The 25,695-nt window shown below is 39.9% G+C and overlaps 4 protein-coding genes across 4 annotated transcripts; 1 reads left to right on the top strand and 3 right to left on the bottom strand.

The window, feature by feature from the left end:
- Positions 1–343: 343 nt before the first annotated feature.
- On the bottom strand, positions 344–4,770 carry ndufs8a (NADH:ubiquinone oxidoreductase core subunit S8a). Its single transcript, XM_026303909.1, has 8 exons — positions 4,672–4,770; positions 4,115–4,162; positions 3,371–3,436; positions 2,819–2,908; positions 2,375–2,483; positions 1,756–1,819; positions 1,414–1,542; positions 344–975 (listed from the first exon to the last, which is right to left on the bottom strand). Exons 2-8 carry the CDS (start codon positions 4,155–4,157, stop codon positions 844–846), a joined length of 633 nt encoding a protein of 210 aa, XP_026159694.1. The 5' UTR covers positions 4,158–4,162; positions 4,672–4,770; the 3' UTR covers positions 344–843.
- A 3,950-nt stretch (positions 4,771–8,720) lies between these two features.
- On the top strand, positions 8,721–15,899 carry LOC113128089 (galanin receptor type 1). Its single transcript, XM_033325156.1, has 7 exons — positions 8,721–8,771; positions 8,920–8,983; positions 9,176–9,301; positions 10,736–10,874; positions 11,464–11,628; positions 15,017–15,101; positions 15,690–15,899. Exons 1-7 carry the CDS (start codon positions 8,721–8,723, stop codon positions 15,897–15,899), a joined length of 840 nt encoding a protein of 279 aa, XP_033181047.1.
- On the bottom strand, positions 14,668–17,179 carry tmem187 (transmembrane protein 187). Its single transcript, XM_026303902.2, has one exon. It carries the CDS (start codon positions 17,109–17,111, stop codon positions 16,257–16,259), a length of 855 nt encoding a protein of 284 aa, XP_026159687.1. The 5' UTR covers positions 17,112–17,179; the 3' UTR covers positions 14,668–16,256.
- Positions 17,180–18,483: 1,304 nt separating this feature from the next.
- On the bottom strand, positions 18,484–24,781 carry saraf (store-operated calcium entry-associated regulatory factor). Its single transcript, XM_026303899.1, has 7 exons — positions 24,592–24,781; positions 23,180–23,358; positions 22,370–22,568; positions 21,981–22,271; positions 21,687–21,837; positions 21,514–21,605; positions 18,484–19,942 (listed from the first exon to the last, which is right to left on the bottom strand). Exons 1-7 carry the CDS (start codon positions 24,659–24,661, stop codon positions 19,917–19,919), a joined length of 1,008 nt encoding a protein of 335 aa, XP_026159684.1. The 5' UTR covers positions 24,662–24,781; the 3' UTR covers positions 18,484–19,916.
- Positions 24,782–25,695: the final 914 nt, after the last annotated feature.

Below are 25,695 nucleotides of genomic sequence, written 5' to 3'. Positions count from 1 at the left end.
GAATTGTGAGAGATTCCTGTAGATACAGGAACAGACCACAAAACTATATATGGATTTGGTTATCAATAGCCTTAGGATAAATAATACATTATTTAAAACAAAATCTTAAGTAAACCGTAATTTTTATTTATTTTTTTTTTTTTATATTTCTGTCAAGTTTTTCACAGACCCCCTTGTGCCCTCTTGCAATCTGGGGTCCATGGACCCCAGATTGAAAACCTATGTCCTATAAAACATTCAGGGCAAGGGGCCTTGAGGACTAGGATTGGGAACCACTGTGCTAACCTTATAGACTTAATTCAATCTTCAGTCTGTCTTCAGGCAAAACTAATAAAATGCCCACATTTTGTGTTTATTCCAAATTTTTATTAAAGTCAGTATGGGGGGTATAAAGACCATGAAACTGCACTACACCAAAAATAATACCAATAATCCCAAACAAATGTAACGCATCAAAATCAAATGTTTGCTATCTGTAAGCTTTGTACAGCAGCTATACTGCTACAGCATAACTGAAAGTAAGACCATGCATAACATTTCCTGCTTCTAAGTCCACTGACTGTGCAGACAATACTGGGTCCTTACTGGATGATCACCACACACTGGACTATGCTGTAGCAACTACACTCCTGTCCAGCAAGTGTACCATTCATCATTCTACAATAAATATATGTAATCCAAACAATGACATGGAAAAATCAGAAACATAACTAATTATATTCATCATATCCATGGTTTTTGATTTGAAACAAAAGTAGCACATCCATCATAGGTCAGTGTCTTCTGACAGTATAGGTGCATGTGTCAGCGACGTGCTCACTGTACGATGTGTAAGGGTCACATCTATCGGTAGAGGTAATCAGCTTGTATGTTGGCAGCTATCTCTGCTTCCCACTTGTCTCCGTTGTTGAGGAGCTTCTCCTTGTTGTAGAGCAGCTCTTCATGGGTTTCAGTGGAAAACTCAAAGTTAGGACCCTAAAGAATCAAGGACAGAGGATTGACAGAATAATGTAAGAGGAAAGAGTAATGGGAGATGAAAGAAGGGAGAAAAGGGAAAAAAAGGATAAAAAAAAAAGACAAAGGTAAAGATAACATATGTGTATCTATCTATATATATATATATATATATATATATATATATATATATATATATATATATATATATATATATATATATATAGAAAGGAAAGCTTTGCTTATTAAAGGCAACCAGAGGGGTCTTGGCTGAATACAAAAGGAAAATATGGACTATGAGGCACTAAACAAGCTGATGTGTTTGACAGTCAAATTGGCCTAGGCTGGGAAAGCACTGGTATTGGAAAATGTGAAAGTCATTTGGGAAAAATGTAATATGAAAAACTGAATTAATCATGTTGAGGTGCATGTTGTTGTAACACAGGATTATACACACACCTCTACGATGGCATCCACAGGACACGCCTCCTGACAGAAGCCACAGTAGATACATTTGGTCATGTCAATGTCGTAGCGAGTAGTCCTCCTGCTGCCATCAGCACGAGTTTCTGCTTCAATGGTGATAGCCTGGACAGACATTGTTAAATATGAAGACACTCACTGGCTCTTTCTCAGGGCTTATCTCTGCTCTCCTAGCTGAATGATTATACATGTCTTTACTCTCAAATGACATCAAATTTACTCATACATTTCATGTGTTAGTCACAGTAACAGTTATCTCTTGTTTATACAAGACATGACACCAGTAAACATTTTTTAAATTAGTTTGTGTGTGTATACCTGGGCAGGGCAAATAGCTTCACACAGCTTGCAGGCAATGCAGCGCTCCTCTCCAGAAGGATACCTGGTATAACGTCATAAAGATTTTAAGCTTTGATTTATGTTGCAAGTACTGTATGGGATGAATATCGTACCATATCTTGAAACTGACTAAACAAAGTGTTAAAAGGTTATAATTCACTATCTGAAAGCTTAAAATCTAAGGCAAGACTGAAGATTAGTTTTGTAAGCTTGGATAAGGTTTTCATAGGCTTAAAAAAAAGGTCAAATCCCTGCAAACATTACTTTATATTTGACTTATTCTTCTGCATACAGTGTGTTTGCAAGAAAAACTGCTCTGCCAAAGAGTGTGGCACATATCCCATACTACTGCACCCTTATTATAAAATGCCATTTTGAGCTTAAGTGACCTTCTCGACCACGTCAATACAATGTTACAAGTTTAAGGGTGCTTTCACACAGCAAGAATTTAGAGGTACAGCCTGGCTATGCTTATGTTTTTTTTGTTTTGTTTTTTCTCCCCAATGGGGTGGCAGCAGGGAAGCCACCTCAGCTCCCATCTAACTTTGGTCCTACCATCAGCCTGTACACTAAGTGTTTATTGAGTGGTCATCCTCACCTGCGCAGGGCATGCTCTCCTCTGAAACGAGGCGACAGCGGTCCCTTCTCAAATGGGTAGTTGATGGTGGCGGGTTCTCTGAATAGGTAGCTCATTGTCATTGCCAGACCTGACATCACAACACGATCATTCACATTCATTAAAAACAAACTGAAATATCCAGTAGTGCGGCCATTTTTATTCATTTTGGTGCCCTCGGCAAGGCAGCCCAAGATGACCGATACATTCATGTGAAGATTTTATGACAATTTCAGGATTTTACTTCATAATGTCAAATTTATATTGCTTCACTCAACTTCCTTTCTGTATCACATCAATAATTTGATTTTGGGCACACATACTTTTAAGTACTAGGTAATGGCACTTGTGCAGTATGGCATAAGGACAAAGAAAAAAAAAAAACAGTAACCAAACCAGCTTTAGTGCATTTGAAATTCAGCTAACCTCTGAAGAGCTCTGTCCACAGCAATGTCTGAGCAGCTCGGTCTGTGATGGACTTCATGTCCTCAGGAATCTCCTGGGCATTCACATACTCTGCACACCAATACAGTCAGATGAGGCCACTAGTGTTAATAGGGTTTGTATACTGTGAGTACATTAAACATATGATTTATGTGTGAACATTTATGGCAAAAGATTCCATATCTGTCATTTCTGTTTTTCCTTCATTTTTTACTAAAGACTGACTATAACTTTATTGACAACTCATTCATGCTCAAGTGCACAGTAGAAATTAATGTCTTTTGTCCAGAAGACATGGGAAAACTATGCAAAATGCCAGTTCAGAAATTCAGACTGCACTCTATGTGACATAAAAATTAAATTAATTAATAAATTCATTAAATTTAAATTGGTGGACAGAGCACTCTGCAACACCAGTTAAGAGGAGTGAACTCCAAAGAAAACTGGGTAACTCAATAAGCTTCAGGTTGTGATTAAGTAAATTCCCCTGGTGGCAATACTGGGAAGATGTTTGAGTGTTTCAATGGTACTTACTGAATCCATCCCTTTGTACAGACACACTGAAGGACTTCACTAGAGTCTGGCTGGCCAGAAAAATGCCTGAAGGTAAAAATAGAAGATGAAGATTTATCATTATAATCAACATTAAAATCACTATGGCACGGTCACAGTGTCAGTGCCAAAGGCTGTCAACATGGGGAGATTATCTTGTCTGGAGCATGAACAAGACACATGGCTTACCTGATGCGTGCTTAAGAACTTATTACCACTGACACAATCTTTTGTTCTCACTCCCAGAACAAAACAAAACAAAACAAAACAAAAAACAAACAAACAAACAAAAAAAAAGCGATGGAGTCTATTTCTCCTAGCATGGATTCCAATGGACATATATCCCAAAGAGTCATGAAAATTTATTTGGAGCAATGATTTAGATCTGTAACAAAACAGGCAAGGTATGCTTTTATGCCAGTTTCATGATATTTTGGAGATAACCCCAATTGATGTCGTCTTATTCTGAAACTCCTCGGGTAGGTCAATTTTGCCATAAGCATAAACTGCCCATGAGACTCTTGATTGACTCTTAACTTGCCTTCATGAAGTCAAAGAGTGGTCTTAGTGCAATCTCTTAGGGTTAAACAAAAACAAAACTGAGTGTATCTTTTTTGACCTTTATAATCTGCACAACCGAGGCTAACTAAGACATATATGCCCAATTGTCAATCTTGACATGTTTGTACTCAAACGTATGCCACCAAATATGTTGACAAACCTTACCTGGCTTTGACATAGAGTAAAGTAGTCGCCGTGTTGCAGCCATCACACCTTTGAAGAAGAAACCACAGACACACACAGATTAGGGACCGTTTAAAAATAATTGCTCCTTCCATGAAATATTGCATGTTGGTTGTTGTTATTATTATTATTATTATTATTTTGAATAGGTACATTAGATTTAAATATACTAATAGCACAGATCGCTAGCTTTACAATACTGGGAATAAAATTACGCCTTATAAAATTATGCCTGCACCATCTTGGTTTAAATAGAGTGAACAACATGATTAACACTGAGAAAGATACTCATATTTCCTCACCATATCCAAGTGGCACACCATGAAACTTGTTGGTGTTGTGTTTTTTGTTTTTTTCTACTCACTTCAGATCAGTAGATAGGTTACATCACATGACTACTGTCAAGGACTTTTGCACAAAGGTAACTTGAGATACATTAAAAACTAAGATTAAATATATATTATAACGACGTAACTATTGCGATGTGACCTGGAGCAATGAAAGAAGTAACGTTACAACCAAAAGACTTTTAAACTCACCTGTATTCGGCTACTTGGCCTTATGAAACTCAACACAGGGAACACTTTGCAGGACGGACTCAGCATGTACAGGAAGTCTCCTTCTTCTTCTTCTTCTCGTTTATATTGGCGAGTGGCACCAACGCTCAGCGTGTTATCGCCACCTATTGTGCTGGAGTGTGATCTACAGTTATAAAGTTCACTGTGAAGCTTTTCATTGTTTGACCTCAGTAGGTGGACAGGATTTCTGCAATGTATTTATGACTGGTCACAGCTGTAATTACAGACGTATATAATGACATTTTGACTAGTAAGAATTGCTCATTGACTTGAATGGGGAAACTACTTTAAGATGTACAATTGAATTTTGACTATCCAGGTATCTATAATTACATTTTGACTAGTCAAAAGCTGAATTACAGATATCCTTAATGGACTTTCCAATTAAAGACATAGCTCGTTTTGAGAGCCCTGTAAACAGGCCATTACAGTAATCTAACCTGGTGGAGATAAATGCATGGATGAGTCTCTCCGAGTCTGGTTTAGACATGATCCCTTTGAGGTGGTAAAAAGATAATGATATAATTGATTTAATGTGGCTGTGAAAATTCAATTCTGAGCCCATGATTACCCCTAGATTTCTAACCCCTAGATTTTTAGATATTGGAGAGACTGAAGGTGATTGCTGACACTTTCTCTCTGTGGCCTAAAGGTGATTACTTCAGTCCTGTCTAAGCTAACTAAGCTCCATCATTAAGCTAGTCTTTAGCAAAGATTGGCAGTGAGAAAAACCAAGTGCCTCAGCTTTGAGGGGCTGATCCACTTTCTTCTTTCTTCTATCTGCCCTTGTTTGGAGAAGATTCTCTCTGAGGGGACTGATGTTGCTACAATGCACAGTCTTGGTGTCATCACATGTGTAATACTATTTGCCAGCTCAGTGGACCTTTCTGTCCATGGATGCAGCCACTAACTGTCACTTTCCTTGTGGTTACTCTGGTTTGGTGTTCAGCTGTCACTCTCTTGCACAGGATTAACATTTTGGAGGCTCTAACATAGTTGAAAAAGAGTAAGGCTGCTCCAAAATAGCATACTATCTAGTAGGTAATACATTTGAGTAAGTATGTACTTCCCGACCAAATTCTGCACACTACAGAATTCGGGCAGAAGTAGTAGGTCATCCGGGTACTTCTCGCCTACTGTTTTTCGCAAACTACCAACTGGAACATACTCCTTGCCTCGCATACTAGTTTTTGCATACTATATAGTAGGCAAGTATGCGATTTCGGACACAGTCTAAACCATTATGCTTTGTTTAATTTGTCAGTATACTTTATTATTTCCAGTCATGTCTAATCTGCTTTTCATACCAATAATGCAACAACTAATAAAAATGACTGCTGTGTATTCTGTTTGTCACTTGTAGTCTTGCTCTTTGTGTATACTATACAAATGTGCTTGCATATAATTCACTGTGGCTATATTTTTATTATACCAGAGTATTTGTAGTTTTATGTTTAGTTATTTGTTTAATTAGTTATATATTCTCTCTCTCTATCTCTATCTATCTAATTTTCCTTGTTTTTAATCATATGTTCACAATGGTAGCAGTAGTAGTTGGTAGTAGAAGCAACATGTGTGTCAGAGCTATTAGTTAAATGGAGCATGTGAATTTTAATTGAAAATGGTTCTGATGATGCTTCTATCACTGTTCTCCACTACAAACACCTAGTAACCATTGTTGAATGCTGTGGGCTGACAATTCGACGTAAAAGTAAGTGTAGCATTTTCTCTATCAAATATTAAATATTGTTCAGCTAAAGTTGATATTTGGCTATACATGAGTAAACTGCCTTTATCTGTTTGACAACATCAGGGCTGTGATATTAGGATAAAGGTTTCATAATTTTCGGGCACTATACAGTATGTACAGTATCCAGTGACTGATATTTATTCACACTTTCCATTTATATAAAATTGTTAGTTGTAATGTATCTAATACCAGATATTTGTCCAATATCTGTTGTTGCATATTGTAACTGTTTTAACTTAGAAGACAACTATAATAATAAAGATATCATTATAGCTTTTAAAAATTTTTTATAATTCAACATGGTGAGAATGAGGAGACATAAATCACTCACAGCAACAAAATGTGAAGGATGACACAGGAAAGTTCAAGATTCTCACTGTGACCCTTGATAAAGAGATTATGGGTAAAAGACTCCAAGTGTACAAAAATAACTTTTACATTCACATTTCCCATGAGAGAGAATCCAAATTTCTTTAATTTTCTTTTTTAAATAATTATTATTGAAACATATTTTAAACCCTATTGCCATAGGAACATGTTGGTTCCAGAACCTGAGAAGCCAATAAAGGGTGAACCATGCTTTAATAACAGCAACCACGAGTGCATTTTTATCCAAAGCAGTATGACATGTTTAGTATGTAGTGGGGCTCAAACTTGGGGCCTGTTTCAGAAAGCAGGTTTAGTCTCTCTCAGTACAGAATTCTGCAAAGCAATTGTGCTTCTGTATCAAAAGGGCATGCCATGTCTCCACCCTCTTCTTCAGTCTGAATGCCAATTGGCTCAGAAACAACTCGGGGGTTTATAAGTCCTGCCAGTGAGCAGGTTTGGTTCATGGAGTAAGTTACTATGGTAACTGACTTAGAGTCAAGGGTCATCAAACCCAGTCATGACATCTTTTCCTTTCCTGAAGATTGTCTTTATGAGCGATACTGCTTTTCTGCCAGTTCACTTCATTATCTTCATGATATCCTCAGCCCTTACATATCCCATATGACTTCTCATGGACACGCTGTAAAATCCACTCACAAATTTTGTGCGCACTAAGCCACTGTTCTGTTATCCATGTATCTCTATACGGACCAGAAATGAAATGACAATAGGCATACTCAAGGCTCAGTTCCAGTGCCTTCGGAGGCTCAGGCCACACCAGACAGGGCCTGTGACATTATTATGGCATGTGTCGTTCTCCACAACATAGCAACAGTGCAAAAAGAGCGATGTCCTGCACCAACAGTCCATCTTGACTGCCCTCAAGATGTGCCAGATGGCAGAATAATTACTGTAATAATTACAGAATAATTGGACTGTTGAAGTCCAGGGCTAAAGCTCAGGAGGAGTCATCTGGGAAGGAGTTGAGATTGAGGTGGAGGACTGCTGGGAGGCCGCAAACATCTGCAGAAGCAGGGGTTGCCTGGAAATCCAAGGAAATCAGGGACCACAGAGGAACTAGAGGTGTCTGGTCCCTACAGAGCCCCTTGAGCCAGGAGTGGATCTCCGCTGTCATGGCGACAAAACTTGCTACTCATGGTACCTGCATCAGGCAAGGCCGGTTCAAGCTTAGCTGCTCAATACAAGAGCAAGGCGCTATTGCTTGGTCGTGGCTTGTGTTGGTCTTGGGAGTTACATATAATCTGAGTAACACCATCCAGAAAATCTGCTCCCCTTTGACTCTAGCAGCTGTGTCTCAGAATGACAGGTCCATCTTTACTTTGTTACCGGAACCAATATTTCTTTTCAAAAAGGGCAAAGCCGAAACTAAAAACTGTGTCTGATGAGCCCAATTCTGGCTCGATCCTTCTGTGATCTGTAGTATGTAGCTCGGCTCAAGAGCGCATCTACAGCCACAACACAGATAAGTACAGTAAGATCATGTAAACGGCTTCATAGGTGGAATGTTCCTCTGACGGCTAAGTTTCCAGGCTTGTAGGGCATACAGGTAACAACTGCAGCTGTGAACATGGACAACAGAATACAAAAAATATGTGAATATATTGTGATTTTATTGTGACAAAGCCCAGCCCAAAATCAGTTATTATGGTATTCACAAATCATGGCGTGTAAAAAGTCTCAGTCAATATTAACAGCTCTAGTCTGGTGGGCATGAGGTCTCTAGATCTTTGTAGATGGCACCTTTATAATGCACTTCTGTACTCTGTGTTCTCTGCTTGTAGTGGCTGAATGGTCCAATGGGACTGTATTCATGGACTATCTGTGGCCAAGGACAGAGAAGTGGCTGCTAGTAGCTGTGCTGGGACTGGAAATGGTAATGGGAGTTGTGGGGAACTGTCTTGTTCTGCTGGTCAAAGTTATGGTAAGGTGGCATGTGACAAGATGTGAAATGTTTTTTCATGGTAGTTGTCTGAAAGTACAGATGACTATAAAGGACTATGGTTAAACATTTCTCACATTTGTATGTTAGTTCAACTTATTATTCTTATTCTTTTGTGTTTCATTTTCAGTGCAAGGGTCAGTTCTCCTGTCATTATTGGCTTCCTTTCATCAGTCTCACCTTGTCAGATTTAGGTACATCTTACACTGGCACCCACAGTTGTGTATTATGGAAGTATTTCTTAGTATCATGATCTCTCATTCTGCCTCATTATGATTGATATGATATGATTTAATTTGACTCGACTACTGTAACACATTTGTCATAGAGTTTGACATCTAAGTGCAGGAAGTCATCGTATCTGATAATGAACCACTGTATATTAGGCTGTTCCATCCTCATCATCTCCGGCTCCCTACTGGCCATGCTGACAGGAGGTCAGACGTCACCATGGTGTGAGCTCGTCAGCCTGCTGAAATTTGCCTTTATCGCCTCCTCCATAGGGAGCATAGGTATTGCACAGCCCCTATGTATACATTCATATGGACTATATCATGACGTTATCCATACAATGGAAGCTACAGTGATAGTGCTAGGTTAAGGCTTACCTATAAGCGAAGACCTAGTTATTTTAAGAAATTTAGGAGCTTAATAGCTAAAGGCTGTCTCCTACTTTAAGCCAATGTAAAGTTTTCATTTTTTAGTATGTATTTTAATAGTTTTACTTTTAATTCGATTTGATTTAATAAATTTTTTTTTGTTTCTCTTTCAATTCTGATTTTGTTTTTTGTTTTTTAATTTTAATTTCATTGTGTTAAATAACTCCAGGCCTGCAGGAATCAGATTCAGATTCAGAATCAGAAATATTTCATTAATCCCTTGTGAGAAACTTGTTTTGTTCCCATGCGCCATACCACACCATGTAAGGTTTAAAAACAAAGAACAAAAGTTTAAAAAGTAAAGTTAAAAATGAAAATGAAATATAAACATACAATCATAGAAAATTAAGTAAAATTAACTCATTTTTAAAAATACAGAAAATAATACAAAAATATAATATAAATATTTACATATATGTAAATATTGAAGGGCAGGAAATGGAACAGGGCAGATTTATGTCAGATGACTAGAATTTGAAGTGCTGGTGACAGACATCATTTCCTCTTTAACTTTTGAAAAAATACAGAATATCAGTGTGAGATGAATTATAATGATTATCTAAGGTTCAGTTAAAGGTAGAGAAGAATATCAAAATTTTGAAGCTGCACTGTGTCCCAATTTAGGAGCCACATCCTTTAAAAGACAATTTCTACAAAGGCACAGGCTTCATATCTGTTGAAGGCTGCGTAGGACATATTATGATTATCATTAGGATTTCCTATCTGCGTCACCAACTGCTCCTGTTGCTTAGCTACCTGCAGTTGGACCAGATCCACTGATTCAGCATGTGTGTCCAGCATATTCACTTTTTTGCCATAGGTGCAGAAAGGACATTCTGGGCATTAGCAGATATAATAATTTAAGCCTTTGTTTCTTGGGGAAAGAAGTCCACAGCTCTTGGCTCCATTTGAATAGAACCTTGTTGTGATTCAGTCACCTTTCAAAGGATGTGGTCCCTGAATTGTGACATGGCCCTGGATTGTCAGGTGGTCTGGAAGTGCTGGAAGTGTGTTCCAGCTCTGTGATGTACAGCAACTGAAAGCTACTTATCCATGTTTACTTTAGTTTGTTCAAATATATATGCTCATAAGTTCACATACCCCTGCCAGAATATAAGAAATACTGGCCATTTGAAAAAGAAATAAACGATGCTGCAGAAAACTTTATATATACTATTATTGAGCACATACAGTATCTTCAGTTTACATTACTGGCAGTACAGTAGTTTTAGCAACATAGTAGTATTATTATTTTTGCATTCTGTCAGAGTTTCTTCTCCTTTACAGCTATCCTGTGTGTGCAACAGCTGATTGGCATGGCATCCACAGGCAGTGTTCTCTTTGCTGTCACGATAACAGCGTGCTTGGCTTCCTGGGTGACAGGTGTGGTGTTTGGGAGTGTTCCGGTCATCTATGACTGGATCAGGTAGAGATCAAATTCAACTCAACTCATTTTTGTTTCTTTGTTTTTTTTTTTTTGACAACCAGTGGATCATACACTAGTGGACAATACCATGAATAGAGTTCAGCAAAAGTCAAGTCAAATTTTGTTTATATGAACATGTTTAAGCCAAAATTGGCTTAATGACAGAATGGTGGCACCATAATCAACTCTGATAATACATCCATGTAGAACAATGTGCACGATGAATGATGTCCAGGTGCTGTCTTGTGTTTGAGTTTTCTATTTGTGAATCAATTCAGAATTATAGAAGATGTGAACTATGATCCTAATGTGAATCATGTTTTTCAACCACCCCTAAAAATTGCTTATTCTCCTGTATCCCTAAGGCACTATTGTTTGTATTTATTAAATAAGAATATTGGAAAAACAATGTCTTTTGTAACGTTTTACATTTAACACCAGATTGTTGTTAAGCACAAGTAGTGTAAGGAATATAATCTATCTATCTATCTATGTATCTATCTATATACATAATACATCTAAACTCTTCAACTGGAATTACATATTGTTTGTGCTCTGATCTAATCTAATCTCTTTGTTTTCCCACCAGGTATGACCCAGCAGAGATGCTTTGTGCTGTCTTCTGGGAGAGCAGCTACTCAGACATGTTGATCTACATTCTTTGTGCTTTTTCCATCTGTATCTTCCCCCCCTATCTCCTCATCATCTTTTGCTCACTGCTCAGTGCCACTGGCTGGAGCTCACGGAGCAACAGGTAAACCACCTGAGAAACTGGTCAGAAGACATGTTAGTCTTTTAGAAACAGAATAACCTTTCACCAAGGTCAGATTTATTCTAGTGATCCTTTAGTTATATATTTGGTACTGCTGCGTGACATACGAGAAAATAATATTCAAGGGTAAAATCTTAAATTGTAGCTATTTTGAGTACATCAATGCAACTGACATTTTAAAATTAAAGTCTCGTGAATTTAAAGGAATATCCAAACAATTTGGAAATTGTCTTATTTCGGTCTTATGTAGGTTGAAAAAAGAAGATCGATATAGCTTATCTTTATTAAAACTAAAAAAAAAAACAGTCACTCAGTAGGATTTGGTGGAAGCCCTCTACTTTATTATACACATCGGCATATTATCAGAAAATTGTGAGGATTTAAAATATTGCAAGTATTTGCGCTGTGTGTTTTTCTAACTGACTTACTGTGCGTATAGGTTCCCAAAAAGAACATGGAAAAGACAGGAATTGACAGGAATTTCCCCAGTGACCACTCAATTGCTTGCAGCTTGAAACTTGCTGTGCATCTTTAGTACCAACAGCTGAAGCTGTGAACAGTTTAAACACTGTTTAAGCCAAGAATGTCTAAACTATGAATCTCATGATATAATTTAGTGCACATTTTCAAGATAGCAGGCAACTCAGGTTTATGAGTTGAACCTGCGTGAAATGAATTACAGTAAGTGTAAAAAGTGTATAATTTACCCAAATAATGTGAATAAAAACAAAAATAAGAAATGTATATCATGAAAACTGTCAAAGTTTTTTACTTGAATGTTAGCTGTACATTATTATTCATTCATTCTTTATTTTCAAAATGATGTTAAGGCAGCCATTTGCAATAAAAACAAACAATTATATCACTTTCAATAATCAGCAAAAGCAAGTTACATTTAAATATTTTAGAAATATGTTAAAATCTACAAACTATTATGTGTTTTGGAATAAAAATCAATTTTATTGTAACTAAACATCTTTGGACTTTGGTACCCACCAAACAGCTGGAACATCAGCTGTAAATGATTTTGTGTGGGCAGAACTCCAGTACCCAAACACATACATTAGGAATTAAGAAGCTCAACCTGCCCCTGGCATTATGGCAACTGTGGTGAGGTATTATTGTAATAGACATACAGTGGGTACGGAAAGTATTCAGACCCCTTTAAATTTTTCACTCTTTGTGTCATTGCAGCCATTTGCCAAAATCAAAAAAGTTCATTTTATTTCTCATTAATGTACACTCAGCACCCCATCTTGACAGAAAAAAACAGAAATGTAGAAATTTTTGCAAATTTATTAAAAAAGAAAAACTGAAATATCACATGGTCATAAGTATTCAGACCCTGTGCTCAGTATTGAGTAGAAGCACCCTTTTGAGCTAGTACAGCCATGAGTCTTCTTGTGAATGATTCAACAAGTTTTTCACACCTGGATTTGGGGATCCTCTGCCATTCTTCCTTGCAGATCCTCTCCAGTTCTGTCAGGTTGGATGGTGAACACTGGTGGACAGCCATTTTCAGGTCTCTCCAGAGATGCTCAATTGGGTTTAGGTCAGGGCTCTGGCTGGGCCAGTCAAGAACGGTCACAGAGTTGTTCTGAAGCCACTCCTTTGTTATTTTAGCTGTGTGCTTAGGGTCATTGTCCTGTTGAAAGGTGAACCTTCGGCCCAGTCTGAGGTCCTGAGCACTCTGGAAGAGGTTTTCTTCCAGGATATCTCTGTACTTGGCCACATTCATCTTTCCTTCAATTGCAACCAGTCGTCCTGTCCCTGCAGCTGAAAAACACCCCCACAACATGATGCTCCCACCACCATGTTTCACTGTAGGGATTGTATTGGGCAGGTGATGAGCAGTGCCTGGTTTTCTCCACACATACCGCTTAGAATTAACGCCAAAAAGTTCAATCTTGGTCTCATTAGACCAAAGAATCTTATTTCTCATAGTCTGGGAGTCCTTCATGTGTTTTTTGGCAAACTCTATGCGGGCTTTCATGTGTCTTGCACTGAGGAGAGGCTTCCGTCAGGCCTGGTGGAGGGCTGCAGTGATAGTTGACTTTGTGGAACTTTCTCCCATCTCCCTACTGCATCTCTGGAGCTCAGCCACAGTGATCTTTGGGTTCTTCCTTACCTCTCTCACCAAGGCTCTTCTGCCACGATTGCTCAGTTTGGCTGGACGGCCAGGTCTAGGAAGAGTTCTGGTCGTCCCAAACCTTTTCCATTTGAGGATTATGGAGGCCACTGTGCTCTTAGGAACCTTGAGTGCTGCAGAAATTCTTTTGTAACCTTGGCCAGATCTGTGCCTTGCCACAATTCTGTCTCTGAGCTCCTTGGGCAGTTCCTTCGACCTCATGATTCTCATTTGCTCTGACATGCACTGTGAGCTGTAAGGTCTTATATAGACAGGTGTGTGCCTTTCCTAATCAAGTCCAATCAGTTTAATTAAACACAGCTGGACTCCAATGAAGGAGCAGAACCATCTCAAGGAGGATCAGAAGAAATGGACAGCATGTGAGTTAAATATGAGTGTCACTGCAAAGGGTCTGAATACTTATGACCATGTGATATTTCAGTTTTTCTTTTTTAATAAATTTACAAAAATTTCTACATTTCTGTTTTTTTCTGTCAAGATGGGGTGCTGAGTGTACATTAATGAGAAATAAAATGAACTTTTTTGATTTTGGAAAATGGCTGCAATGACACAAAGAGTGAAAAATTTAAAGGGGTCTGAATACTTTCCGTACCCACTGTAGGTGGTTCTCACAAGTGTGTGAGAGAGGGTTTGTCTCTGCAGGATGAGATGACAGGTGTGCCAACATCTGAACTCACAGCCCAGGTTGTGTGTCTGTCAGACAAAGCAATGTGCATTTGGGAACGTTTTACACATAATAATTTGTCATTAGAATACACAGGAAAACAATGCAAAACCACAGATCCACAAATGCATAAATGAAGAAATGTTTAGTATTCGAAAGTGACTGTGCACAGAAATTTACAAATGTGAATTTAGGTTTTGTCCACAAATGGCCACAAATATAAATTTTGTTTGCACAACACAAAACCTTGCTTACATTTGTAAATCGTAAAACCACATATGTAAATATTTACTGCATATGTTTTATTCTATGAAATGGGCCCCTGGTGAAAAATTGCTCACCACTCCTATATTTGGTAATGCTTCTTCCAGCAATCATCCATTCATGCCGATACAATGACCGAGCCACAGAACAAAGTCCCACTTCCTCAACTGAGCAATCATAACTTCTGGATTACAAGAAAATACTTATGCGGGCATGACAGCTTCATTATAATGCTCTGCTACATTAAGCACACTGCCTATGCATGTAAACTAATCTTGTTCCCTGTGTTTCAGTCCTGATGAAGCAGATCTGTCTGCAGTCACTCCTCTTCTGGTGGTCTCTTACATGTTCTGCTACACTCCCTTTATTGTTGCCGAGGTGACACTGCACACACTCACTATGAAGCAACGTGTTCTCTTTTATCTGCTCATACATTTGTGGTGTATTCCAGAAAGCAGGTTTAACCTAACACTAAAGTCTTAAGTTCATTTACCCTTAGATAGCAAACAGGAGGGGATTTCAACAAAATGTTGAATGTTGTAATAGGTATATCCACAGAGTGCCTGTGTAATAAAGTACAGTGCAGCCTAAAGATTATATTTAGGACTGAGGATAAATCCACACTGTACATGTGAGGAGAGACTGCTGTCTCACCCTGACTGATTGATATCAGTTACATCAATAAAGATAAATTATTGGCTCCTGCCTAACCATTTATCTGCTTCTCCTGACGCAGACATCCAACAATGAATGCACTCTGCTCAGCAATTCAATATGAACTATCTGAATGAGGAAAGTTACCACAGTAACTGGCTCAGAGTTTAAATCTGGAAGAAAAACTGTGAGTTTCCCTTCATCTCAGGGTTAAAGAGCTCAGAGTTTTCACTAAACACACTTTCTGGAATACCCCCTGATATAAAGGCCACACAATAAATCATTGTATTTGTTTTTGTTTCAACCAATCAGCTAATCCTACTGGGTAGGCTGGACCTGTTACCAGCACCTTACTGGTTAAGGACACTGTCATCAGTTATGGCGTACCTGGATTGTTGTTTGAACCCTCTTATCTACTGCTCCCACCAGGACTTCAGGATGGCAGGGCTGGCCCTGTTGTGGTCCAATAGGAAACCACTGTCAGAGCCTGTCCTCACTGGGGTCACTAAACTTGAGGTGTAAGCATGTGAAGGGGTCAGAGCCCAACAGTTATCTTTACAATGCCTTTTAGTTAATAATATACAGATTAATAAAAACATACAGGCAATATTGTGTTTGCTATACTGTTTTACACCTAAATTCAACTTCTAATAAAAACTGAACTGGCAGCCTACAGCTAGAATGAAATGTTGGAAACATCCTGAGTGTTTTCTGAATTGACTGACTATTTGGTTAGTAAACATTCTGAAAAAAATGACATTACACTTATAAAGAGATCATAAATAATCAGTTTCTGGACGAAACTTGCCCCAGATGATCTGGATCTTTTCTCAGTAGATCACTAGTGAAAACAGTCCATTAGAAAATGGTTTTAGTTCTCTAAATGATCAGTGAAATTAAAGACTTGATAGTTCTTGTTATATGGCTGCGCCATGGTGCCTTTTCCCTGGCCATCCCTCTCCTCAGTCGTTCCTGCTCAGACGCAGTCCCCCGCTGTGTCAGCGCTGTCAAGAAACAGAAGGTGAAGTGGAACTGCAGGACGTCGCACACCTTAGACCAGAAGTGTCCGGTGAACCGCTGGAACAACCGGTAGCGAGCGAGCCAGTGATCCAGCAACTTCAGCACCACGAACCCCGCACATGAAAGCAGAGCTAAAAGTAGGTGTCCTAGCGTGCGTCTGTCCCCGTGCGAAAGCTGTGCGCGCACTCCTCGGTACACCGCGAGAGCGATGTGACAGCCCAGGGCCACCTCGAAGCCCCAGTCGTGCGCCAGCGACAGGCCATAGCTGAGCAGAGAAAACAGTTCCAGTGTAGCGGGGTGCGACTTCGCCGGCCCGCGCTCTATGAAGCTGATCCACACCGGAACCCACGCGAAGATCGGTAAGGTGAACCACTGATCCAGCACGGCTGGAGCGCGCCGGAGCACCGCCAAGCGCGTCCATTGCACAGGCGCGTAAAAGATAGCCATGAAGGCGAACACCTGTCTCATGTAGCGGCTCTGCTCCGTTTCCTTGTCCGCTCTGTGCCACAGCAGCCAGTGCAGCCCCATGTAGATGTACGCCAGGTTCACCAGACAGTTACAGGGCATCGCCAGGAAGGCAGGCAGGTACTCGACCCGTCTCTCTGCGTAGTGCTCATAAGACAAGTCCACCGCGACGTCCTGAAACAAGCTGGTGTTCGCCAAGGCGACGCAGAGGATGAAAGGCAGCGATACGTGGAGCAGAGCTGACTTCATTGGACCTGCTGCAGTCAAACCGTGTGGACCGTGAAGCTCTCACTGTCCTCACAACAGCTTTTCCGGGGTTCAACATCACGTGGTACGAAATGATGGCTTTGCTTCTCGCCCCACCCCTTCAATATTTGATTCTCTTTATTTAGTTAATTTATTACTAAAGACATTGGCTCTTAAAGCGCAACTGACAGATTATCATACCGTGTGAATCAATGTGTGGACTGTGTAAAGAGTGTCCATGCAGACCCGCCATCTTTCACCAAAGGTTCCGAGTGAGATTATGCGCTTTGGGGTCAGAGTTATGGCACCAGTGGCCCTGCCTACACACACTTACTTTTGCATCTAAAAAACACATTTTACATTGACCTGACCAGCACAAGTAGATATATATCTATCAGGTTGATTGGTGACTCTAAATTGCCCATAGGAGTGAGTGTGAGTGTGTGAGGTTGTTTGTCTCTATGTGGCCCTGTGATGGACTGGTGACCTGTCCAGGGTGGACCCCTGCCTTTCAGTGAAAACTTGAGGAAAATTTGAATGAAAATATTTCGTCGAACGAAATGAAGACTAGTTTGCCCTACAGCAGCACTGGGAGTGGTTATACACATACATAAAAGCCTAAGGACATGCAAAAAGAAAACACGTTAAAAATCCAAAAGATAAAAGTCAAAGAACAATGCTTCTTGTATTGTTGAGGAGGCTTAAACAAAATTATTTGTCACATTTTAATGATTCAAACACAAAGATAAAACACAGTTTTTAAATAATCGATCCATTTATTGAGGGAAAAATTTTTCAAAAATACAATTTTTTACCTTTGTAAATATACACTGGCAAGAAAAAGTATGTGGACCTCTTGAAATTAACCCTCGCCTGCATTGTGAATGTTTAATGGGTGCGACTCGAGAAATTAGAATTGTTTGTGTGATCACATTGTATTTTGCTATTGTCGTGACTTAGATGAAGATTGTAACACACTTTATAACAAATTAATGCAGAACAAAAAGTGAATTTCAAGGGGTTTACGCACTTTTTCTTGACACTGTGGCTGTATAGTTATCGTTCCAGGGGCGTACTCCTCTATTACACAGACACACATAAATTGCTAAGGTCCTGAAATGATTAAAGCTAAACAATACATCCTTTCCTCAGACAGAGGTTTCAGGTGACAGAAGATAAGCAAAACAACAAATGTATAACTTGATATTAAATGTATGGGGTGCCCATGCTCAGATTAGCTCAATCTCACCACATTTAGGGTCAAACTATTTTGTAATGTAACTTATTATAGTCACTTTGTTGCTAGATTTAGAGAATGTTGTCATAACTTCTTTTAGGATGGTGGCTATTATTAGTTTTTTTTTTACTTCCACTGACCTGAAGAGTGAATTTGCATGTTAGTTAAATATTTAGTTTCACCAAGTGGCTGTGGTGGATCTATAAAATTTCTATATGGGGTGGCAAAAGGTTTTGTTAGGTTGGCATGAAAAGGCGGTATATCCGGGTCCAGATACACAATAAAAACACAAATCTACTTCTATGAGTACATGGAAGAAACGATTCACAAATACATATTTTACAATGTATTTATTCTTCCATTACCTGAAACACTATTGATTTACTGGTTTCTATGTTTTTGTATGTTTTACAGCTGCCTCCCCTTTGCCCCCATAGATTCACTACTGCCAAGTGGGACAGATTTAGATTTCATGTTTCGATTTAGGTTTAACGTTAATACTTGTATTTAATGTATGCCTTTAAAGTTAACATTTGGATATACATTTAATCATTTGTAATATAGAAGTAGATATGACGAAGTTCACAAACATTGTTCTAAATGTAGCAAAAAAGTGACTTTTCAAAAAGCCAGACTACATTTATAACGTGGTATGACTAAATGGATGAAATTAAGCTTTTCATTTGAGCATGTGCCAATTTACAATTGCTGTCCTACATTAATGCACAGTTTTATAAGCTAACAGTCCATCAGTTATCTGGAACCTCAATTCTATATAATTTTAACAAATCATTCTTACCACAAAACCAGCCCCTTTTCAATCTGTAGGAGCATTCATTTATTTCATTGTATTACAACCAAATTATATACAACCTTCAAAATCAATCCCGTTAAAATATAAATGCATCTCATTAAATGAACGTATATCACATTTTAAAGAAAGCAGAATATCAGATTGACATGCTCATTTATTCACTGTCCTTCCATTAACACTCCAATGTACTAGAACATCAGTCTCGAGTGTGAAAGGCCAATGAAGCTATTTATCTTCTGTAGATCAAGGTATGTCTCAGTTTTCACTATACCTCAATTTCCATTTAAAAAACATTTCTACCTAGAAGACATTTTTTTCAAAATAGTAAAAAGTATCAAAATCTAAAATCTCTCCACATGTGACACCCTGCTTTATCAATCTATCAACAGTAATTCACAGTCTGGGTAGTAGACTAACGTTATATCATATGTACATGAGTACAAGCTTCAAAAATCTGCAAGTACTTGTTTGTAAATGTTCCCACCTTACTTCCAAACACTAAGCTATTTAAGCTAAAGCTCACACCATATGATCAAAGGAAAAAAAAAAAAAGCTTCCTTGAGTAACCACATCTGCAGGGGAAAAGCAGAACTGTGTAGCAACGTTATTACAGTTTGATAAGTAGATCTCTGCACAAAAAGAGCTTGTCAATGTCCGTTTGTTGTTTGACCTGCCAGCAGCAAACACTGAGCTTGCCTCTCATAATTCACCACTTGATATTTTAAATCCCATCCACTGTTGAGAATTTCCATGGTTTCTATCTTCTCTTGGTTCCACCAAAACCTGGCAAACAAAGACATTAATCAGGTCGCTAGACATGTAGCACATCTCAGCAAGAACTGATGAGACTTTCCTTTGGGGCTGTAACAACTATTTTAATAATCAATTAATCTAAAACACAAATATCCGATTAATTGATTCATTAGATTTTTACAAAAGAATATAGAGAAGTGTGTTTTCAATGTGTTATTGTCAAAATATGATCCTTAAACTTTTGCTGAGTTTGCTACACATATAAGAAATATAAAACTTTTTATGCATGATGACATTTGAACAGATCTTAAATTTTAGTCTATTAAAAAAGCATTTGGTTACCAGAATTCACAGTTAAATCAAAAGTGAGTGGCACATTAACCCTAATGAAGCAACATAAGATGGCTGAGGTCTTTCAACATCTGCCGGACGATGCTGAGGATGTTTTATGTGTCTGTAACAGCCAGTACCATCCTCTATGTTGTAGTGTGCTGGGGCAGCAGACTGAGGGTGAAGGACGCCACTAGACTCAAACTCAATTCACAAGGCCAGCCATGTTGTAGGAGAGGAGCTGGACTCTCTGACAGCAGTGTCAGAGAGGAGAATGTTGTCCAAGATAAGATCGATATTGGACAACTCTTCAAACCCTCTTTATGATGTGCTCAGACACAGAAGCAGACTCAGCCAAGACGCATTTCCTCACGATGCAACACAGAGCGCCACAGGGATTCATTCCTGCCGGTGCTCATCAGACTGTTCAACTCCTACCTCTGAAAATCAATCTGTCTATTATTGAGGCTGTCCAAAACTTCAACCTGTTCTTCAACCTGCCCTGTTCATAGTCCAGTAGACTGGGTTTGACTGGGGACCAAGCTGCAACATTTGTTAGATTTTCAACTAGTCCGTGTTCGTTTTCACACTGCACTTTACCAAATGATTTGATCTACGTATTTCCCCCTTGCTCATCTATTTTTCAATGCAGGGCAACTTCCGTTTTGTTTATCCACAATTCCCTGCGTTGTAATCGACTTCCTGCTTTGGTTCACTTGAATCGAGCCAAGACCTATATTTATATATGGATGTATCTCAGGGTGTGTGTAGTTTTCACTGTCAGCTTCACAGACAGGGGAAAATACAGATATGAAGAAAAGACGGCTTTCATTGAGTTGACTGTAGGCAGAATAGTGAGGATATCACATTTCCCATATAAAAAGGAGAGCAGTAGATCAATAGCTAAGGTCTCACATCATGTAATCATGTGGCCTAATGGATAGAGTTGGACTCGCAACCCAAAAGTTGCGGGTTCGAGTCTCAGGACGGGTGGGGGCAGTGAATAACCAGCGCTGTCTCCACCTTCAATACCACAACTGAGGTGAGACCCTTGAGCAAGACACCAACTGCTCCCCGGGCCCTGCAGCATTGGCTGCCCACTTCCCCGGGTGTTCACTGCTGTGTGTGTGTGCACTTTGGGTGGGTTAAATTCAGAGCACAACTACTTGGCCACAAGTCACTTCACTTTCAAATCACCTGCTTCGAGTCGTTGTGGTGTTGTGTGTGTGTATTGTGTGCATGTGGCTCAGTTAGCTAAAATGCTAATATACCTGAAGCAGTCCGTGATCCAGAGGAAGAGAGGTTTGTAGTAGGAGGAGGTCTGTTATTAGTGGAAGTGGAGTGGTAGCTGTAGGGACGGTTTCTGCAAAACAAAATAAATTAAGACTGAGTGAAATGGAAGAGGAACGATGTTCTTTTGACTTTCTATATATACTTTACCAACCTCTGTCCAAAAAGATATCCCAGCAGCCCTCCTGTCCCCATGCCAGTCCAGAAGTTTCCACCTGTGCCAGAAGTACCGTGGCCTCCTGGATGCTGTTGTCCGCGAGTGTAGTCATTATGAAAACCATAGCCTGGGTTAGCACCAGGATGGCCTGATTGGAAAAGAACAGATTACAGATGTCAGTGATGTAGTTATAATGATGTGTCATTCTACAGCACTGCAAGCTGTTTGCTTTAAGAGGAGAAACAGAGACAAATAATCTACAGTGCAAATCAGGCCACCTGCATCAGCTACCTGTGTAGTCAGGTTTGAATCCTGGGGGTGGGGGTCCTGCAGTGGAGCCATGGTGATTATCCCTGGGGTATCCATTCTGTCCCCCATCCTGCCCCCACTGGGTCCCATATCCGCTGAGGAACAGCTTGTAGATGCCATAGGCTAATAGCAGAAGCCCACCAACCACCAACAGGCCTCCTGATTGGTCGTTGCTTGTGGGGTACGGGTTCTGATGGCTCTGCTGCTGCTGTTGATGTTGATGCTTGTTTCCAGAAAAACCATTGAAAAAACTAGACGCAAAGCCCCCAAGATCTGTGGCAAACAAACAAACAAAAAAAAAAATCATTTCTAAATATCTCAGCCATGTGTGTAGATGAAGCCTCATAAATCTCATACCACTAGCCACTGACCTCCAAATCCCTTGAATCCACTGTCGGAGCCCCAGCTACCTTGTCTCTGCTTCCTGCCCTCTTCAGTCAGTTCCAATGTGTACTCCAGTCCACAGGAACCTTTCAGTATGTAGGCATCAGCAGGATGGCTATAGCCCTCACAGCTCACCTCAACTCTACCAAATCGGTAGGCATTGTCCATATCAGTCTTACACTCCCACTGTGAAAAGGAGGGATGACAACTGAAACCAACAAGCACCTCATTCAAAACCCCTTTTTGATCTTCAAACACATCTAGGGTTCCTCAGACAAAAGCTTATACAGGACCCTTTTCCAGTGCTATACACCACTTGCTTTTTGTGTCATCAACTTTAATATTAATAGATTTGAGTTCTACTGACTCACTACAGTCAGTCAGTTCAGACAAGAAAAGTCTGAACAAGCAGCCCCAAGAAGCTCACTTGATTCATGTGCTGAAGTGGGCTATCACACTAAATGTGTTAAAACCCAAACATAAGGAGCTGGTTCAGGGGTGAGGGATTGCAGGGCCAGGGGGTGTCCAGGAGTGTCAAGCAGGTGTGCACGTTACGGCTGATGACTTTATAATTCCCAGTCACATGGTGAACACCAACAGTAGGAAGCTACTTGCTATTTCTGTTGTGCAAAGCCGATTCTGAGCCCAACACAGACATCAATATGTATGTGTATGTTTATATACACGTTTTTACATTTTGTGGCATTTTTTGACCAATTGGAGAATCAGTAAAATAATCTGCAAATGAAATGACAGCTACAGCCCTACTCTGAGCAAATCTTACACTCTGTCCTCACCTGTACATCCACACCATCCCAGCCTTTGTTCTGACACTGCACCACCTCTGGGATGAAGGCCTGGCAGCCTGCTGAGCCTCCAATGCACTGCAGCTGAGCTACGGGGCTGGAACGCCTCGCTGTGGTGTAGTGCCCCTTGTACAGAGTTAACACCTGGATATCTCGCAGCAGCACACTGCCTGCAGTCAGGAGAGGAGGAAAACACTGCTTACACAATGATTCATTTGGTCAGTCATTTCAATTTTGGTCCAGATGTCCTTAATTTCTATTTGGCCCTGTTTAGATTTGGTTTTCAACACATCAGTGTTTACACCAGTCAATATGAATGCCTCTCCAGTTTCTCAGCTGGATATTTGCTTTTGAATTTGGGTTGCTGGTGTGTGCGCTAAAAGGTCAACCTGTCAAACACACATTTATGACATCAGTTATGCCAGATGAGCACACAGGTGAACACACATGAACAGGCAGTTTCAGCTATTTGTGATGTCCGAAACAACATAAAAATATCAGGAGGAGAAAAATTATTGGAAAAATGGTGGCGCTGCTATAATAGCTACAAGACCCTAAAGAGCGATATGGTTAGACCTCGACTGCAGCACTGGTAGGAGACAATAGGACATTCACAGATGAGCGCATTTCAGCCTTGTCCTTATATTTTCTTTGGCATCAGCTGGTTTCATCTACATATATAATAAATAATGTCATCAAAACTGACACACTCAAAGGTGAAATCAAAAATATCAAGATAACATGCCGTACTTTGCCTGAGCTATGAGCTTCCCTCTTTGTTAAGGGGCTTAAAGTTTTAATGTTTTTGTATAAGACAATCGTCTGTGCATGTGGCCATAATAATCTCCTCTAAGTCTCACCGGTGAAACCATTTCCTCTTTTTGCAGTGTGTCTAACTTAAAATGTTCCCACTGCAACCAGAGATCATGTCTGTGATAGTGAATCTGCACCTTCCTCCTGCTTCCTCTTTCACTTGCATAGCTACATTACTCTCTCATTACTCTCTCATTACTCTCTCTCTCTCACTTTGCTGCAAGATCAGTCCGTGGCCTTAGGGTTTACCTGATATTAACTTACTGTGAGTGTGAACCTTTGCCAGGACTGAATATGTTATTATGGCAAACGACGCCACTGCGGAAATACCACTGACACAAAGCAAAGGCTGCAACGTCACGGAGCTAATGTTGACACTGACAGCTTCAGATGTTTTTTTTCCGCTGCCATTGTGGCCCACAGGTCACAGCCCGCTGTGTCTGAGAATCACGACCAGTCCTGGAGGCTTCTTATCGTGAGGCATTAACCATTCCCGTTTACACTCGTATTTAGTGCTATGTTGGTTATTTATTGTCGATCGCCACTTTCACCCAAACAAGGCGGAAAACCAGAAGAGAAGCTGAACGTACTGTCATCCCAGCTGTGGACGGATAGGATCAGCAGCATCAAGCCCAGCACGGCGGCAGGAACACGCCTCATTGTCGTTTCTCAACAAATTCTAAAAGATGGATTATAAACAGTGAACAATCCTCACGGTGTGTTAGCTTTCTACATTAAGCCTGATGGCAAAGTGAAACCTAAGGTCCCTGCTGCTTCGCCATTGGTTACTGAGCCGACCAATGGCGAACATGCACGAAAGCCTCGTAAAGGAGCAGTTCACCCAATTAGTGATGGCGAAATCGAAGCTTTATGAAGCGCTGAACCACTTTAAGAATCCTGACCTGAAAAGGGCACATTATATCTTTTTAAACTGTTTTTTCAGCTGCTTCGATATAATATACAGATTAAAGAGAAGTGGAGACAAGATTTCATCCTGTCTAACACCATTGCTGATCCCAAATGGGGGCCCACACTCTGGCCCAGGGCTACGACAGTTGTAGAGAAATAGTCATTTAAACTGACTAGTGATCACCCATAGTGCCAGCAAACATGCTTGTTGGTTCTAATCAAACATTTAAACAGAGACTTTCTTTTCTTTGTTCTAGGTTGAGCTCGTGACTGTTAGGAGATGCAAACTTGTTGCTTATCTCCGGCTGCAGCCCCGAGCCCGCTTAGAACACTTTAATTTATATCTGGAGGTGGTTACATGGGTTCCAGGCACCGTCTCACTTTACACAACAGGGGAAAGTTGAAACATAGGTTAACTTCAGAGTTCATACAGAGTTCACATCCATACATTTACATGTCTTGGTGATTTGCACAGAAAACCTGGGTTTCCTCAACTATGACATGCCTGGTTACACCCTTTACATAAATCTGTCTACAAAATGACAATTCTCATAACACAGTTAGCAATTTACAATGCCCTTATTCTAACAATGCTCACAGGTCACAAATCATCCAAGTAATGCGAGACAAACCTAGCAATATTATCACTGCACTCATTCATTACTTGCCTGCAGCTCTTTATATTGTTGACATCTTTCTGCTGGCCTTTGTGAAAAACACTGTTGTGTGGTAGTGCAGAGTTCAAACAAAAATAGTTCACAGCCGACAAAACAATCTCATCCTGG

This window comes from Mastacembelus armatus, chromosome 1 (assembly GCF_900324485.2).
Source record: "Mastacembelus armatus chromosome 1, fMasArm1.2, whole genome shotgun sequence".
Lineage (NCBI taxonomy): Eukaryota > Metazoa > Chordata > Actinopteri > Synbranchiformes > Mastacembelidae > Mastacembelus > Mastacembelus armatus.
The sequence above is the reverse complement of the archived record's forward strand: the minus strand, read 5'-3'. Positions and strand labels throughout refer to the sequence as shown.